Genomic DNA, 11,972 nt, shown 5'->3' with positions numbered 1-11,972 from the left:
ATCAAACCCACGAGTGTGACTGTTACTGCCATTAACCTTTGTGTATTTTAATTCTTTTCTTACATAAAACAGCTACAAGAAAACTACCAAACATCTGTGCTTTACGGCAGACTGATTGAATCTTCTGAAGAGAGTTTGGAGGGATGGAGGGTGAAGCTGAGGTTGAATTGAAGTCACTAGTCTGTGTGCAGGTCATCAGTCCTCCTCAGAGGTTCTAGGAGAATGTAGGGTTGGTGGCTGCTGGGTTTCTTACAGTAAACAAAGCTTGTGTGCTCCTGGACTGTGAGATCACACTTCCACTGAAGTGATCTGGTTCATCTGGGCCCTCATGGACTGGATGCTGTTGAGGATTTTTTTCTGGTGGCCGGCTAATGTCACTCCCACTCTGAGGATGTCCCTGAAGAGAAACCATTTGTCAGTTCCACCTCAGTATACCACAAGAATAAAACTTGAAATCCCTCAGGACTTCCATTTTCTGGATTCTGAAATCCAAGTCTAAATGACTATTTCTGCATGTTTTATAACATCAAGTTAGCTACAAAGCAGCAGCAAGCACCCTCTCATGCTTCTTACAGGCTGAATCCAAATTCAGTAGCTGAATCCAAATGTCCACCCTCCGGTGTTGTGGACTGAGCCCTCACAGACTTCTGTAATGCATACAGTGACAAGTTCACCATCACATCAACTCTGCGCGGCTGTTGTGAGAGGATGAAAAGCGCTATAAAACAGGATTGAAAGACCTTGTGTGTTTCCATGGAGATTAACTGAAATTTCTCACCCTGTAACTCAGTATTTTTTTCTCTATGGTTCTTAATGCTATGATATTGACAAATGTCTGCTACATTAGTCCATAACACATATGGTCACAATGAGCAGTAACATTTTCCCTTTACATGAGCTGCAAAACACAATATTATATGAACATTAAACCTTCAACAGAGGATCCTCACCATAGATGGACAAAAAACAACCTTTGCCTGTAGTTTGCAGATTAGCCTATTCATATTCTGTATGTGCAATATGAATCCTTACAACATCAATAAATTAAAAAAATGAAAAAAGTGAATGTCTTCAAAATGGTACAATGGTAAAATTATTATTATTATTATTAGAATCATAATAATTATTATTTTTATTATTATTATCATTATCATTTTCATTATTCTTCTTCTTAGTCTTCTTGTTATTATTACTAATTTAGTTTTTTGTGGGATTATTGAGCCAACGGACAGAGTGAAGTCCAGTGAAGTCTGCACCCTATGCAAACTCTCCAGAAGTCCACAGAAAGTCCCCTTGAGGCCCCCCTGTGGGCTTGATTAATTGTGGATTTGGACAGCCCTCAGCACTCATGGACTTGGTCAGAATACACCTGTTAAGTCCACAGGTCTGGAAGTGCGGTGATATCTAGACATTTGGATTCAGCCTGAGATTACGGGAGGTTGTTGTTGTCTGAAAAGAAAATATGCAGACTCTACTAAAACTGACAAAACCGTCAAAACTCATCTGCATATTTTTGAAGAAAAATAATCTTTTGCTGTGTAATAATAATAGTCTCACCTAAAAAGAAGTCATTATTGAACCTCAATCAAAGATATATCTATCAGTGCTGTCATTACTGTTAAGAACAAAGTGAAATAATTTCTCTTGGTATACACCTTAATATACATTATGTAAAAAATGCCTTTATTTTGTCTTTTTCCCATCAATTAAAACTACCCTTGACTATTAACTTATGGGTAAATGATTCAAATCAAAATAATTTAATTTGAATCCCTCTCATACCTTGCAGACATTTTCAATAATTTCACTCAGAAACACATGACATTACGGAAGATAAAAACACTTCTACTGTATTACTGGGACTTTTCTGTGAGAGGTTCACATGTCTTTCTATAATCTGAAGACAGCTATTAGACACTCCTTTTCAATTACAAACTAGGAGCCGCTGCATCTGCATTAGGTTTTAAATGACAATTAAGTAACTACCAATGATCATTACAGTGTGGACATTTCAAACATATCTAACATACTCCATGGTCATTTGAGACACCAAATCAAAGCTGGTGAAGCCTTCGTTGGCAAAGTTCTCCTTGTACTGGCCCATCTTAATTGCGTCCAGCCACTCATCCACTGTGCTGAAAGAGGAGAAGTCTGGAGTATTGCGATCAAGCAGAGGTAAGTGAACGCTGATGGACAGAAAGAAGACAAAAGAAGAACATAACTGCCTGTGAGAAGGTTGATTTGTGAGGGCCATTCACAGTGTGAAATAATGGAGGTCCTTTCAGCCATACCTTGATGACAGTGGTGTCATGGCCTTGAGGCTGCTGGGGTTGCGGATCATCTTGTCCAAGGTACTGACAATCTGGCTGAATTTGGGTCGGTTGTTCCTGTCTTTCTGCCAGCAGTCCAGCATCAGCTGATGCAATGCACTAGGACAATCCATAGGGGGTGGCAACCTGTAGTCCTGTTCTAAGGCATTGATAACCTACAAGAATTTATATGAAAACTAATGTTGAGTATCTGAGAACATGACTAGAACATATAAGAACCTCTTCAATACAGATCTACACTCAACAGATAAGACACAAGCAAAACCACAAATGAAATTAAATTAAACCATTTATTTGGTTGTTGGCACTTGAGATAAACCACATCATAGCTTGGGCCTGTCATGGTTAGGCTATGCCTCTCCCTCATTCCCGATGTTTCCTACTGTTTGCCCCTCCCTTGTGTTTCTTGTTTGTCTCCAGTTTTTCTCTTTCCCTGTCTGTGTGTGTATGTGTGTTTTTCTGTCTGGGCATGGCAATCTGGTTCCCTACTGCTGCAATTCCACGTGTGCAGCTGAAACCCATTCACTACTCAACGCCAGCAATATAAAGACCCTGGCTCCACCCTACAGTTTTTGCAGGATTGTTCAGTTTGCTAACATGGTACTAATGCTAAAGCTAATTTTTTTGTTCTTGTAGTGCAATTTCCTTGTGGTTGTTTGAATTTTGTTAAATCCAGGTTTTGCCTGTGCCTGTGGATTCTTCGTCCTCTCCTATTCCTGTCTGTTTGCCTCACTCCGCACCACTTTTGATTTTCTTAGAACCCTGCTGCCTCCACCTGCCCTGCTGCTGTCAGCCCTTGCTCAACTTCCGCTACCACTCAGTTCCAAGTTTGAAATAAAGCTGCTTTTAAACTGTTGAATATTACTTGTCTAAGCGCTTCTTTTGAGTCCAAACTAAAGTTATCATTGAAGGTTTGTCTTCAGCAGAATTGACTTCTTCTCTGTGTATTAGAGAGGTAGGTTCTGGGACTGTAAACAGGGAAACTGGAGTCACTGGAAGGTAAGTATTTTCACTCCTTACAAAACAAGGCTAGCAAGTTGTCTATAGTTGAATATACTTTTCGATTTTTGGCAAAACTGGCTGGTTAGTTTGAATTTTGCATTGAATTTTCTCAAAAAGGCTTATTTGTGCTTTAATGTTTTGTGCTTTTAAGGTAAATTTGTTGAATTCTTTCTTCGCCTTAATGTTTGCTTTATTTGGCGATAATCCTGTACCAAATCCCAATCTGCTGCTGACCATCTGAATTTCCCCTCAGGAACAAATGTTGTTCTTTAGCTGGTAAAGTAGATTGGGACTCTGGTGCTGTCTCTAAAATATACATTACTATAGTAAATATACACATACAAGGATCAAATGTTTGCCTGGGTGCAAATAGTATTGTTGGCCAGGATACCCGGGTGCTTGCCTGTGCCATGCTAGGCTATAGACACTTGAGTATAAATAGCAACATTGGATATTCCATTCTGGGTGCAAATAGCATTGTTGGCTGACACCTGAATGCTAATATCATCTGACTTAATTTATATATATATTTTTTATTTTTTCTTTCATTGGCAGACTTCCCACTGTCTGAAGGCAGCTTTTACTGCCTGGCCTGGTATGCCCCTGAGTTAGTTTAAAAATTACATCTACTTACTGAATTTGAGTACAAAAACCTTGAATCTGTACCACTATCATCAATAATAAAGCCCCTCAACTTAAAACTACCATTAAATTTTACTGTATTAAGCTGCACAAACAGATCATTAAAGATCACCTTTCTATGACAGATTTGAAATATGTATTAAAATGTGAATACTGGCTGTTCTACAGGTATTTACTCACATCTTGATTGCTCATGTCCCAGTAGGGCCTCTCTCCATATGACATCACCTCCCACATGACAATGCCATAGCTCCAGCAATCACTGGAGGAGGTGAACTTCCTGTACTGAATGGCCTCTGGAGCGGTCCACCGGATGGGAATCTTTCCTCCCTGGGGGAAAAAACAAGTGGGAAGTATAACACGGGACAGAAAGCAAATCCTCAAACCTAAACGACCACATAGGTTGTTTGGCACTACCCTCTGATACAACCCAAGGGCATTGCTCTCCTTCCAGTGGAAGGAAATATGCCACAGCAACCGCTAAAAGTCACTGCTAAAAAATCATTTTATGTTTTCACAATGCTGTAATAAAGGATTGGTTGGTTTTAGGCATAAAAACAATTTGATCGGGTTGAGGGTAAGATCATGGTTTGGGTTGAAGTAATCTTGTTGAAGTTAAAGGATATTCATTGTCATTTTTACAATAATAAATGTGTTAGGATATAGAATGATCGTGGTGTTAAACTATGGTGACAGTTTTCACACAAACAAACCAACAAAGAAACAATCAGTTGTGATTTTTCAATGTAACAGAAGTTCATTTGAGGATTTTCCGTCAGGATTTAAAGTGCATCATAGAACAGAAAAAGCACAAAGCATCAATCTAATTCCATCAGACAAAGGATTTGTCTCTGTACTTGTTTTGTTAGATCTTAGTGCTGCATTTGTCGCTATTGACCATCCCAGAGACTGGAACATTTATTTGGCATTAACGGAAACACTCTAAACTGGTTTAAGTCCTATTTATGAGATTGAGTTCTGTTGTATATGTTAACAATGAATCCTCCATGCACAAAAAAGTTGGACACAGAGTTCCATAAGGTTCTGTGGTTGGACCAGTTCTATACACCTTATATATGCTTCCTTTAGGCAATATTAGGAAACACTCCATAAACTTCCATTGTTATGCAGATGATACCCAATTGTACTTAGTTACAAATCTACGGTCCTCTATTCTGTAGTTTTGCAAAAACAATCTAAATCTAAGCAGCTAATTACCGCTGTGTTTGTGTGCATGCCATTTGTTTGATGACGTCCTATAAGGTTTGTGCTTCAGCTATGAGAAAGAGTATCCACTTCTACACTGTATGAGATGCTCTGGATTCCGCAATTGTGTTGTTGCTTTGGCAATGCACATCCATGAAATTGGGGGGGGCACACGTTCTGAAGGAGCATTGAAGGAGGGGTGTATTTGTTTTGCTTTTGAGTTAAAATAACAACAATCTTTCTCCAGAATTGCTTACTCAACCTTTAATGGTCAGGCACCATATCTTAAAGACCTCATAGAACCCAGTTACCACTAGAACACTGTGCTCCCAGAACACAGGCTTACTTGTGGTTCCTAGGGTCTCCAAAAGTAGAATGGGAGGCAGAGCCTTCAGTTATCAGGCTCCCCTCCTGTTGAACCATCTTCCAGTTCGCACCGACCAGTGCAAGGACTCTTTTTAAATCGCTATGTTTATTATTATTATTAGGGCCAGAGCACCGACCGGTATGAGGACACTATTTAAATCGCTTTGTTTATTTTCATTATTATTAGTAGTAGTAGGCCCAAGCACCAAGTGGTGCAAAGTCCCTATTGTAATGCTAAGGATTATTACTATTATTATTCTTATTTGCCATCGCAAAAACAAGGTGCTTTGGGTGTTTGAAAACTCATGAAAGATGGAGAAAATAGATACCTGATATGGGTGTCATGATGCTAAATTGCAAAGCTTTTGAGTTTTTGTGCAAAGGTGTGTCCCTGGCGAAGCATTGAATTTTCATGTTTTGCCAGGAATCAGGAAGTTGTTTGTAACTGGTCTGTACATGGCCCAATCTGCCCCAAACTTCCAGTACAGTTCCACAAAGTAGCCCTCGTGGTACGTTTCACCTACATGTATGAAATTTGGTAGGCACATGTAACATCCCAAGACTTACAATGAAGCTTCTTGGAACCATACCCTAAACCCAACAGGAAGTCAGCCATTTTGAATTTACTGTGCAATTTTGGCACAGTTTTTGCCATTTACAGGCATTGTATTTTAACAAACTCCTCCTAAACAAATAATCAGATTGACTTCAAATTTGATCAGTACAATCTAAAGTCCTTCATGATGCTAAATTGTGAAGTTTTTATTGTCTGTTCAAATTTTGATGTCTCACCATAAAACAGGATATGGGGAACATATACATTGTCCAATCTGACCCAAACTTCACATGTTTGATGAGATTCCCAGCCTTAAGACAGCTACATGCCAATATAGAATCATAGTAATAGCGCCACCTACTTGCAACAGGAAATGACGGTTTCTATACTTTGATGTACTGCTCCTAGCGGGTTGACCAAATCCACCTCCAATGAGGTCAGAAAAGCCTTAAGACCTCGATGATGCTTTATTGTGAAGATTGTGAGTTTTCATTTAACAGTGTTTCCCTGGCGGTGCAGCGAATTTCTTGACGCTTTGGCATCAAGACAGAAAGGGTTGTACCTCAAATCCACATCATCAGATCTTTCATGTTTGATAAGAGTCCCAGCCTGAAGACATCTGCAAGCCAATATTAAATCATATTAAGAGCACCACCTACTGGTAACTCGAAGTAAGCCTTGTGTGACAATCATCATTTTATTTGCATAAAAGTTTCATGATCTTGTCTATAGTTGATATACAACATAGAATCCTTGCCTGAAGGCATCTACATGCCAGTATTCAGTTATAGACATGGTGCCCCAAACTAATCGATCAACCCCACTTGCAGCTTTAATAATAATAATGCTTATTATTATTATTATTATTGTTATTGTTATTACATCTCTATGTGGAACTTGCATTGTGCTGGTGTCTTTCCTCCTGCTCTCTCTCTTTCTCCTACCCCCCTTCTCTCTCTCCTGCCTCTCAACCCTCTTGCTCTCTCTCACCCCCCCCCCCTTCTCCTCTACCCACTCAGTCGGGTAGACGGTAGACGGCCACTCACCATGAGCCAGGTTCTGTTCAAGGTTTCTACCTGATAAAATTGAGTTTTTCCTTTCCACTGTCACCAAGTGCTTGCTCATGGGGAATGCTGGGTCTCTGTAAATAATATTATAAGAGAGTAATGTCTGTTATGATAAAACTGACTTGACTTGACTTGACTCTCCTGTATCAAGTGTAGTTCAGTCCAGTGTTTTGTTGACCCATCCATCCACCCTGACCTCCTGCCTATGTGAATTTGAGGGCACTTGTCACTTGAATATAGACAGTTCATTTAGGGGCATTTGCTGAAGTGACTGATGGTGTCTCACACGACTGCTAAATGTCAATTAACAATAAAACGTAAATGTGAGTTGTAATGAGCTGCTGCACAAAGGACCGATGGGGTTGTTTGTAATGGGTGGACAGACTCACAGAAAGACAAAAACTGGTATGATTGCATTACTGATGCTTTTTTAGAAACCTATTGACCTATTGGCCCAACCATTTTTTCATTTATTTCACTGCCTGCTCTTTAACCATGTGTTTATGTAGACAACCGGCTGTGAACGTAGCGAACGTAATTGTTTATACACTTGCCCATGTAGTACATGTGTTACTGGAGGATACCGCTAGAGGGCACACCAGAGAGCTCAGACTGTATAGAACTTCCAGATTTATGTGATATAAACGATAAATAACAACATTTGAGGAGGTTACTGTTGTTTGTCACTGATGTTTGTCACTGTGCAGCAGCAATGACACATCATACAGATACAGGTTAGTTGCTGACTTGATCTATTAGCTTGTCTTCAAAACTTCCGTCCATTGTTGTCACTTCTGATGTGTCTACCCTGTCACATCCCCATACTACCCCTACACTGTCCCTACTGTTCATGTGCGTATTTCAGCTTGTGGATGCGTGGTGTTAATTCCTGAGGATGTGCCCAAGCGACACTCCAAATGGACGCATGATACGTGAGGCAGTCATCATGTGCACACGAACGCTTAGTTAAAAGCAAGTATATCTCCAGCCTTAACTCTCAATAATGTAATTTAATTTCATAATGTAATTTGACGTAATTTTATTTACTTATCTAATCCAATCAGGTTCCTTTCAATTTACCTATGCATAGAGTAATACTATACTTTCCACATTCACTGACACAGACCAATCACCTGTCAACTTGTCACTGAGAATTAATTCATAAACGTGAATGCATCCATAGAAGTGTCTCTTAGCATCTCTTTTAAAAGCTCTCAAGAGGAAACTCTTTGCCAGGACCCATTTAGGAGGACTCCTAATGGTATGATAAGACACTCTGTGAGTCTGGTGAGTCTGTGATGAAGACTAACCAGAGTGCTGGTGTAAGTGGGGTCTGAAGTATCATCCTCAAGGAAGCGTGACAGGCCGAAGTCAGACACTTTGCACACCAGGTTGCTGTTGACCAGGATGTTTCTAGCTGCCAGGTCTCGATGGACGTAGTTCATGTCACATAGGTACTTCATTCCAGCTGCTATGCCTCGCAGCATTCCCACCAGCTGGATCACTGTGAACTGCCCATCATTTTGCTTTAAGAAAAAAAACATCAAATTAGTGTTTCGACTTTGTGATGAATAATGCAAAAGAATGAACATGACCTTCTACCATATAGTGAACATATTCCAACAAATCCACTTCAAATTAACCGCGATTCCTTTCTGGCTTGGGATCAAATCTCCTCGCCTCATCGCTTTCTCTCCTGTCTAGACTGTTATTATTCACTGACAGCTGTTTCTAAATAATTGCAGTAATAAGCAGTGATGGTAGTCATAGTTTTCATTGCTGAAATTAACGAGTCATAGCCCCCAAAGGATGAATGTTCATGTTGTGCCCATGACCTTTCCCCTGGCCTCTAATATAAGAATACCAAAACTGTCACCAGTTTCAAACTTCCTTATTAGGGAGCCAGCCAGTACTCCTGACAGTGTGTTTTGTGTGGTTGTTGTATGTCTATGTGCATATCCAGACTGATTATTAAATGTAGAGATCTTGTTTGAAAGCAACTCTTGGTCAAAAAATGTCTCAGAAAGCTGACGCAACAGATACCACCTTGTCCCTATTAATGATGAATGATGATACTAAGGTGTTTAAGTCGCTGCTGATCACAGTTTAGTTTGCCTGGTGTAACCTGCAGACGCCAGACTCGCCCTATCCCCTGGATCCTGAACAACAAGTGCTGCCAGATGACAGAGCCCCGAAGGTGTGCCTGAATACACTCCCACTGAATTAACTAATAATATTGGTTAATTTATATGGGACTTATTGAGATTGCAATATGTAGCGATCACAGCCGACCTCAGACCCCGGATCTCCAATGAGCCTAGAACCACCTGTGGTGTAATGTAGGCAGGGCCATTAGCAGGGCTTCACATGTCTTCAAAACTCACTTTCTAGTGTGTGCCTTTTGGAAGGCAACTTTGTTATTAATCAGTGTGGCTCCTTTACCCTGAGGAAGGAGTCGAGGGATCCATTCTCCATGAACTCAGTGATGATCATTACAGGGCTGCTCTTGGTCACCACCCCCTCCAGATGGATGATGTTCGGATGGTCAAACTGGCCCATGATTGATGCCTCACTTAGAAAGTCACGCCTCTGACGTTCAGTGTAGCCTGCCTTCAGCGTCTTAATGGCCACGAGGATCTCTCTTTTTCCAGGCTGATGGAGGTTTCCACTACACACCTCCCCAAACTCACCTGACAGGAAGACGAGAGCAGTATGTGGAGAGTGAAAGGCATTTAAAAAAAATCATATGTATTAATCTAAACGTTTTACTTAGTGCTTTAGACTTTAAAAAACCATAATGAAATTCAATGAAACCAAACCAGTTTCAAATCAGAGTTTTCTATGACATAATCCTGACAGGAATGGTACATAAACTATGTTCAAACAGTAATATGAGATGTTGCATTAATTGCACTGCTGTACAGTTTCAACAAGTCCAGTAAAAAGTAACCTTCTGAAAACCCTCTGTTCAGTCCTCATCTGTTGTTTGGATCTCATGCCACGTGCTTGAAACAATAGAAGGTCTACATGAAGCCCAGAAGCCTGACTCAGGATTTCTTTAACTTTCTGGAGCCGTTAGTTGAAACAGTGCCAAAAAAGTCAGAGGTTTGTGTCTGGGCAGAGACTTTAATTATTAATATTATGTATTGTAAACTTTATTGCTTGTAAACTGTACTGTTATTGTTGTGAAGAACAGGCCGCCGTGCCCTCTGATTGCTGTAAAATACTGTGGAATATTTACTGCTTTGCTGCTTTTTTTGATTTCCTTTAGTGTTTTAGAGTTTGTTTGTGTCCTCCCACATTGTGGGCTGCTTGGGTTAGTTTCACAACTGGGAGATAGCCACTGAGCTGCAATTTTACCAGTTAAAAGACCAGTGTCAGGCCTTATGAACAATAGTTTGCCTGCCTTTCTACTGTGTGGTGAAATATTAATAATTTCTCTGCGATGGCCAGGATATTCCTTGGTTTGCTTTGCATGCTTCTCTCTCTCTCTCTCTCTCTTCTTACTAACTTAAACCTACACACATCTGCAATGCATTCACAAACACCCTTGGTGCACAGATAGCGTGGTAGCATAACGCAGCTTGCCCCAACGCCATCTTCTTGCCAGAGACGTGTTAGATCACATCTCCCCCTTTGTCTCTCACTCTCCCTGTTCAAATCTTGCAGTTGAGCCCGCCATTTTGAGCTTGTGCGAGACATCTAAACTCAAGTGATCTCGTCTGCCATCTTTCCCCCTCTCTCTCTCTCTCTTTCTCTCTCTCTCAATCCCTTTATACGCACACACACACACACCCATTCACACACATACACAGATCGAATGAACTCCATGTCTGCTGTTTTTCCTTTTTTTGGTAGTATAGTCACTTGTGCTTATAATTGCTTGTTGCTGTTGCTACAGTTGGATAACGGATGTCTGTTAATTAAGGATAATATTGATTGTTGATTAATATTGCTACTGTTAATAAAGTCTGTTATACATTAAGCAGTTGTTGTTTGTGATTATTTGTACATACTTCCTGTGATAACAGCTGGATTGTTATGTTCAGTGCTCAGATTCAACGCTTCACTGTTCACTTCCTAAGTGTTGATATCTACTAGATATTGACATTTATAGTTGAACACCCATCTGAGACTGAATTTACAGTTTTGTTATTGGTGCCCCATAATTATTAATTCCTATTAATAATTTTATGAATATTATTTTATTATTTTATATATTTTATGATAATTATTAATAATCTGTTATTAACCCAACATGCTCCTACCAAAGCACAGCACCTGCCCTCTCTGATACTTTACATCATTTCCTTTTTCAGGCACTGTTATACTTTACCTGCACCAATCACTTGTTCAATCTTGACACAGGAAATGTCAATCTCCTTGGCAAACTCTCTGACTGCTTCATTTGGGTCTTCATATGTGAAGGGGTCAATGTAAATCTTCATTCCTGGTGACACTTCAACAGAGAGAAGAGACAGCACCAGCTATACACACAAAAGAAACTGACATTTAAAAACATAAGAGCAAAACGATCATGAATTTTACTTACATGCTCTCACAAAACAAAATGTGACTTGTGAAACATCAGTGTTTAATGGCTGTCAGTTTATCTTATGACAACATAGTGTGCAGAGTAAAAGGTACTTACTGTGACCACTGGTGTAATGTTGGAGTTTGTCTGTGTACTCCGATTCTGGTCTGTCTGAACTTCTTCTGCTGGGTACAAAAACACAGAGGCTTGCATGTCAACAGATTCATGAAATGAGCAACCCCATCCACTGACAAAGACCATGTAATATG

The 11,972-nt window shown here is 40.0% G+C and overlaps 1 protein-coding gene across 2 annotated transcripts in view; it reads right to left on the bottom strand.

Annotated features, from left to right (window-relative positions):
• Window positions 1-288: 288 nt before the first annotated feature.
• Window positions 289-11,972, bottom strand: part of LOC120803938 (ephrin type-B receptor 2-like) — a 53,329-nt gene continuing 41,645 nt past the window's right edge. The window contains exons 9-16 of one of the 2 annotated variants that reach the window (XM_040152984.1): window positions 11,821-11,888; window positions 11,506-11,628; window positions 9,612-9,859; window positions 8,480-8,695; window positions 4,155-4,304; window positions 2,292-2,485; window positions 2,031-2,186; window positions 289-397 (exon numbers count right to left, since the gene is read on the bottom strand). In XM_040152984.1, the coding sequence (XP_040008918.1) occupies window positions 289-397; window positions 2,031-2,186; window positions 2,292-2,485; window positions 4,155-4,304; window positions 8,480-8,695; window positions 9,612-9,859; window positions 11,506-11,628; window positions 11,821-11,888 (1,264 nt within the window). The remainder of the gene's footprint in view (window positions 398-2,030; window positions 2,187-2,291; window positions 2,486-4,154; window positions 4,305-8,479; window positions 8,696-9,611; window positions 9,860-11,505; window positions 11,629-11,820; window positions 11,889-11,972) is intronic. The other variant, XM_040152983.1, reaches the window with a different exon arrangement.

This window comes from Xiphias gladius, chromosome 18, assembly GCF_016859285.1.
Source record: "Xiphias gladius isolate SHS-SW01 ecotype Sanya breed wild chromosome 18, ASM1685928v1, whole genome shotgun sequence".
Classification (NCBI taxonomy): domain Eukaryota; kingdom Metazoa; phylum Chordata; class Actinopteri; order Istiophoriformes; family Xiphiidae; genus Xiphias; species Xiphias gladius.
This window is presented reverse-complemented; position numbering and strand designations above follow the sequence as displayed.